Source organism: Lactuca serriola, chromosome 2 (genome assembly GCF_051521515.1).
Source record: "Lactuca serriola cultivar US96UC23 chromosome 2, Lser_US96UC23_V15, whole genome shotgun sequence".
Classification (NCBI taxonomy): domain Eukaryota; kingdom Viridiplantae; phylum Streptophyta; class Magnoliopsida; order Asterales; family Asteraceae; genus Lactuca; species Lactuca serriola.
In genome coordinates, this window is record NC_136409.1 from 192,844,370 (window position 1) to 192,851,298 (window position 6,929).

At 33.4% G+C, this 6,929-nt stretch overlaps 1 protein-coding gene across 3 annotated transcripts; it reads left to right on the forward strand.

The window, feature by feature from the left end:
- Positions 1 to 2,308: 2,308 nt before the first annotated feature.
- LOC145087907 (electron transporter, putative (Protein of unknown function, DUF547)) lies at positions 2,309 to 5,700 on the forward strand. 3 transcript variants are annotated; one of them, XM_079026020.1, is made up of 10 exons: positions 2,309 to 2,567; positions 2,646 to 2,699; positions 3,162 to 3,278; positions 3,379 to 3,828; positions 3,926 to 4,335; positions 4,433 to 4,532; positions 4,626 to 4,685; positions 4,840 to 4,929; positions 5,028 to 5,135; positions 5,308 to 5,700. In XM_079026020.1, the coding sequence occupies exons 1-10, from the start codon at positions 2,502 to 2,504 to the stop codon at positions 5,614 to 5,616; spliced, it is 1,764 nt and encodes a 587-aa protein (XP_078882146.1). In that variant the 5' UTR covers positions 2,309 to 2,501; the 3' UTR covers positions 5,617 to 5,700. The 3 variants fall into 3 exon arrangements, with proteins under 3 accessions (XP_078882146.1, XP_078882145.1, XP_078882144.1); XM_079026019.1 differs by having other exon boundaries at positions 2,649 to 2,699; positions 5,016 to 5,135; XM_079026018.1 differs by having other exon boundaries at positions 2,310 to 2,567; positions 5,016 to 5,135.
- Positions 5,701 to 6,929: the final 1,229 nt, after the last annotated feature.

Below are 6,929 nucleotides of genomic sequence, written 5' to 3' on the forward strand. Positions count from 1 at the left end.
ACCTAAATATAAATATATAAGTGTGCGTCTAAAGTCCTGTAAGGAGTTATAGCCAGAGTCTTCTGGAGGGAGAGCGGGAATGTGTGTATAGATCTATACGGGGTTGACACCCCGCACCTTCGCTGTTCGCTACAGTTAGACTGGCCAGTCTAGGATGACAAATGTCTTTAACAAAACAAGGGCGCCTGAGAAACGCCAAAACAGGTCTGGTCATATTAGTATGGTTATAACGACTCACTAGAATACATTATGTTAGCTAGAAATTTATGTAATGAAAATCTCATAAATAAATTTTGGCACGTTGTGTTGATTGTCCTACACACGACAGTGATGGTCCGCATTTGTTGTATTGACTGTCCTTTTTCATTGCGTAGAATGTCCACAATCGTCATGTTGATTTCTTTCACCTAACAAGTATTAGAGTCTTAGTACTGCTATTTTACTAATAAGAAAACATAGGAATTTCTAGGGAAAAACATTGTAAACGATTTTGGAAAATGATAAACTAACCACACACATATGCAAGTATACACAATTGGAGACAGAACTTCCGAATATTTTATAGCAGAAAATATAGGGTTTTCTGGAGAAAACGATTTTATGCGATTTCGATAACGATAAACTAGAACGCATACTCACTTATACTCGATAAGAAAAACAAGATTTACAACTATATTCTTTTTGGAAAATAGGGGATTTTCTAGAAACTGTTGGTTATTACTACTCAAAAGAACTATTCTCGAAAACAACCCGCCTTTACAAACTATACTACTTTTCAAAGATCACTCCTTATATGGATGAACAAAAAGTATCGACACGCACGCATATATCTATAATTTTCAAAGCAAGACTTCAAACGATTTCATAGAAATATCGGATTTTCTGAAAGTACAATGATAACGATTGTAAACATGTGTAAAACTATTTTTATATAAAAAACGCTTATGAATTTACCAACTTTTTAGTTGACGCTTTTCAAAACGACTTGTATTCTCAGGGATCTAGTAAGCAAGTAAAAGGGGGACGCAGATGCAGGATTATCTTTGTTGTAGTTTGGAATATTTCTACTTATGTCTCTCTTGTGTAATTTAAAGGACAAATGCAATATGTAAACAATGTAAGCTTGTTATCTTAATGTATGATATTTGGATTGTTCTGTTTCATTTATATTCAATTGTTATAATACTGTACAATGAAGTCACCCGCCTCTAGACGTTTCCGCCGTCTGGCCCGGGGGTGTGACATAAAGCACAAAAATAAGTTAAGGGATTGAATGAGCAAATGTGCAATACATTATAGGACTAATGTGTCATTTTCCCTTTAAACAAAACCCCCATCTTTATTTTTATGTATTTAGTTTAACTATTTACTTATTTGTTTGAATCAAAATCATACTCGTTTCCTTAGAGTTCGACACATTTTCTTTCCTTATGATGTATTACTCTATGACTTGGTAGACTGTCTAATTATATTTTAAAACTAGTTGAGATTTGATAGGTTTTTATAAATTTAAAAATAGTGGCGCAAAAAAAGAAGGGCTTTTGACTTAAAAGTCCTTAAGTTTGTCAGATTTTGTCGGTTTTGTCCCTATGACGATTTTTTGTTCGTTAATATCCAAAATTTTCCAAATTTTTTTCATTTTTGCCCTTGCTACCTATAATAGTAGGTGTCTAGGGACAAAACCGACAAAATATAACAAACTTAAGGACTTTAATGTCAAATTTGGAAAACATAGTTAGGATAAAAACATATAAGATTTATAAATTCTAGGGCTTTTTGCAAACTTGAAAACTATACTTAGGGTAAAAACATTAAAGATTTTTAAAAAGGACAAAAATGAAAAGAAAAAAAAAAACTTTACAAATTTTGAACATTAAGGAACAAAAAGTCGTCACAAGGACAAAACCAACAAAATCTGACAAACTTAAGGACTTTTATGTCAAAACCCAAAAAAGAATGACGATAGTGCTGCGTTAACGCACGGTCTCTTCTAATTGCTTTATTTAACTCTTCTAATTGCTTTATTTATAGGATATTAACCTTTTAGTTGATAGTTACCTTTGAATGAAAATGCGATAAAAATGGTCTACTAAAATAGAAAAATGTATATATTTGATTGGTATTATAAATGAATTATTCGTTTAAAGATTTGAATATTTCTATTTAACTATGTATATGGTCCAACGGCGATGATTGATATTTCACCTTTTTACGTTTATGTAACCACCCCAAAGAATTAGAAATATAACAACCAGAAGCAATCTTTCTCATCATGAAAGCTCTTTTAATCCTCATAACGCCAAATCCAAACGTCAACATTCACAACCACCACTACCGCCACCACCACAGCCGCCATCACCACCATCCCACCAAACATCCTTCCTATCAAAGCAACACCACCAACAACTCGCTTACTTCATATCAACTTAAACATATCTGTTTCTTCACAAATCTTCACTCCCAACTGCTTTTACTTCTTCCCGGGACACTCTATACCGGTCATGTGGATGGCAGCTCACATATCCACCACCACCAATGCTCCACCGGCCAACACCACCGGCGTTACTGTAAGTGTATTGTAATTCATCATTAATAAGATTTGAACATTTCGATATTGCTTTTATACCATGAGTCGTTGTTTTCAGAAGAACCAGAATCAGCTTAGCGGACATCAGAAGAAGGAAGAATTAGAAAGAGAGGTAATTCAACTTTTCCATTTTTGTTATAAGATAACATTAATTAATTTGTTGGCGTATTTATCTTAAACTATGTAATCAATTTAAACAAATGTTACCATTTTCATGAAATATAACATGCATACATCTTTTGCTTTAATCAATTCGAGTACTATACAGCTTAGGTTGTGGGCATGATATGGGTAGTTTACATGTTAAATGTTTAATGGTATTATTTACAAACATGTCAAACGAATCGATCAAGAAACTCTATTTTGTAAATGCTTCTTTAAGCAAAAAAAAAAGTTATGGTTCAATTGCAGATAACATGACTTGCATACCAACACAATCATGAGTCATGGCTCACCATCCCCCATTCTTAATTGGCTTTCATCCATCTCTATATTTGTATGTAACTTTTGCAGAAGTTAATCTTCATGATTATCCAATGCATTTCGATTCATATATTTCGATTCATTAAATCAGGTGTCGACGCTTCAGAAGATGTTAGACCACGAAGAAAAAGTCGGGGAGCTTTTGAAACGAACGTATCAACAACAAGATCATTCCTCTCTTCATATCCCGAATTCCCTTCCTCCAAAGGTGCCATTTTTTCCGATTTACAGTTCATTCCACCTCCAGTTCATATATGTAATTTCTGACACAATTTTTCGTGACACCCATTTGTTTTTATATGCGACAGATGAAGGAGTTACTGACAGAACTAGCCATGGTTGAGAATGAGATCACAAGACTAGAAAGCCAAATAACCCATCTTCAAACTGACTTACATAAAGAAAAGGAAGCCACAAGAGAATCTAAAATGAAACAGGGGCAGTTTCGTCAAATTCCCAACGGTTCTCTAGCTCCGGCGACGCCATTGCTGCAACCGAACACTAGAGGATACGGTGACAAGTCGTCATTTGAGACAAAGGCATTGCACTTTATTAGTAAAGCCATAAAGGGTGATTATAGTCTCCGAGATTTCAATTCACACGAGAAGTCAAGAACAAAAATCGTATCGTTTTCTGATCAGAAAGAAAATCACGAGAACAACGATGAACTTGGGACCCGGGAACGAACCCCAAGTAGAAGAACTGGGATTCTTAAACCACCGTCGCCTGCAAGAGATACAAGGCATGTAACTCCTAAGGTATGCTATAAATGTAAACATATTGTGAGATTCGAAATATCGTTTTGATCTATATATATGTGTCAATTACAATTCCTGGTGTTGTATCTATTACTAGAGAGAACGAAATCTCGCGGCGTCTTCAGATACGTCATCACAATCCGAAGAAGAGAACATTCTAAAATGGTCACCAAACAAACTTTCGGAAAACATTATGAAATGTTTGATCTTCATCTTCACGAGACTCTTGAGGACGTCAAGAACAATGGAGCTCGAGAAATCCGGGCCGATTTCTAGATCAGCCAACTTTTCGATGAGTTTCAGGGCTGAACCCTGCTTGAACTCGAAGGCTAGCTTGCTTCTTCAGAAGGAGTCTAGACAGCAAGACCCTTATGGGATCTTTAACCTGGAAGACTCCATTCCTAGAGACATTGGGTGCTACAAGAACTTGGTTAAGTTCACATCAAGTTCTTTGGACCCTAAATGCATTTCAAGTTCAAGTTACATTCCATTGCTACAAAAGTTGAGGTACTTTTCAAGACTTTGACACCCGATCCATGCATTGATGAGTTGTATCTTGTATGATCAATGATGTGCTATAGTGATACTAATGTTGTGCTTTCAGGGCTTATATGAATGGACTACAAAAGGTGGATTTGCTGTTTTTGTCTTCACAGCAGAAATTAGCCTTCTGGATCAACATGTACAATGCTTGTATCATGCATGTAAGCTTTCCCCCTTCACCAAATCACCTAAAGATGATGTTATATCTACATTTCCTTAAATGGCCAGTGTTTTGAGTTAACTTATCGTTTCAGGGTTTTCTTCAATATGGAGTTCCTTCTAGTCCAGAGAAACTACTGACCCTCATGAACAAGGTTCGTGATGATTCCCAGATCAGGAAAAGAATTCATTTATTTATTATTATTTATATTTATTTGTGTGGTTATAAAATGACTGAAATGCCCCTGTATTTATATATAGATTTGTAAGATTAACATTAATAAACCCAAATTTTGCAATGATGATCAGGCAACATTGAAGATCGGAGGCAACACAATAAACGCTCAAGCTATTGAACATGTCATATTAAGAAGGCAAGAAGCATCAATAATCGAAAAGGTACACATGCTTAATTAGTTAATTAACCCTGGAATGGTTTCTCAATTACTCCTTTATCCAATCAAGTTTACATTTTAATCGATTAGATTTATGGTAAGGCGGAAAGGGATGATAAAGAAGCAATCTTGCGCAAACTTCATGGACTCGAATCAATGGACCCAAATGTCACATTTGCTTTATGCTGTGGCACACGCTCTTCTCCTGCGGTAAGTGTCCATTTAAAGTGTTGTCAAGTGGATATATATATATATATATATATATATATATATATATATATATATATATATATATATATATATATATATATATATATATATATATATATATAATTATCATCTTTGGGTATCATGTCGTAAGTGCTAATATGTTTCGATAAAGGTGAGAGTCTATACAAGTGATGGGGTAGTGAATGAGTTGGAAAGAGCAAAGCTAGAGTACCTACAAGCTTCAATAGTTGTAACAAGTGCAAAGAAAATTGGACTACCAGAGCTTTTGCTTAGAAACATGCATGATTTTGCACAAGACTTGGAAAGATTGGTGGAATGGTTGTGCCAAGAATTGCCAACTTCTGGTTCATTGAGGAAATCAATGGTGGATTGCTTTAGAGGAGTGAATAATGCAAAGGTTGCATCCATTGTGGAGAAGCTACCTTATGAATTTGAGTTCCAATATTTGTTGCCGATGTAAGCTTTTGAACCTTCCTTTGTATATTTGTGGATACATACATATATGTACATATTGATAAATAAAATCATATTTGTATTTTGGATATTTTTGAAATTTTCCATTGATTTTGAATTTAGTTTCTATTTTAACAATGAGATATTGTTGTTCACTACTCATATAAAACAAAATGTTTAATTGGACAATTTGGATTAAAAAATATGGTTTGAATAGTCGGATTTTTGTCTTGCAATCGACTTAAACCGAATTATTAACTTGTATTTTGGTTGGATTTGGTTACTAAAATATAAACTAATGGTCCAAACAAGCTGAATGACATTGTTTGATTTATTTGTTTATATTTTATATTTATATATAAATATTTTCAATTATATATTATTTTATTAGCATTGTTTTATGAATTAAATTAGAAGGCATGTCCATATATAAAACTTCGGTTAATATAAATTTTAATTCACATGTATTTGAGTTATTCATTAAGATGACATGAGATGAACAATTTGTGGATTTAAACTTGACTAATCAAGTTTGTTGATGCTAAAGTTATACTATATCCTTTGGAATTTTTTGACTTTTGAAAACCGAATTTTGGTAAAACACAATCCAACATAATTATAAGTTGGTGGTTCGAATCGAATTTTAATTTAATCCCGACTATTTGGATCCATATTGTAAAAACCGAAGTAAATTTAGATTTATTTGATCACAAATTGATCCATTCAAAGAGGCATTCATAACAATAAGTTAGGGCATCCACAATGCATTGAACTTATAGAGTTCAATGGATTGTCACATCATTTTTCTATATTCCATACAACTCAATCAAAAATTTTCCTACAATGCATTCAACTCTACAAAGTTGAATAGAAAGTTACAAAAGCTAATTTATAGTATGTATTTAAGATTAAAAACTTTCATTTTTCCCATTGAAGAGTTCAATGGCCATTGAACTCCAAAGCCATTGAATGTCAAGGTGGCATCTCATTATGATAGAGTTTCATCAATTGAATGACAACTAGACTTGCAACCTCATTCATTTCTTCCATTGAATTCATCATTGTGGATGCTCTTAGTTATTGAGAAGTTTTTCACATTAATTATTAGAAACAACTTGTTTAATACTTTAATCGTGTTCATAAATTACCCAATTCAATTCAAACGACAAATCCAACTGGATACGACTCACAAAATCAAATACTCCCTCCGTCCTAAAATTATAGTCCATCTTTCATTTTTGGTTTGTCTCAAAATAATAGTCAATTTCTAAAAATAAATAACATTTTTACCAAAATATCCCTTCATTATTATTTAACCAA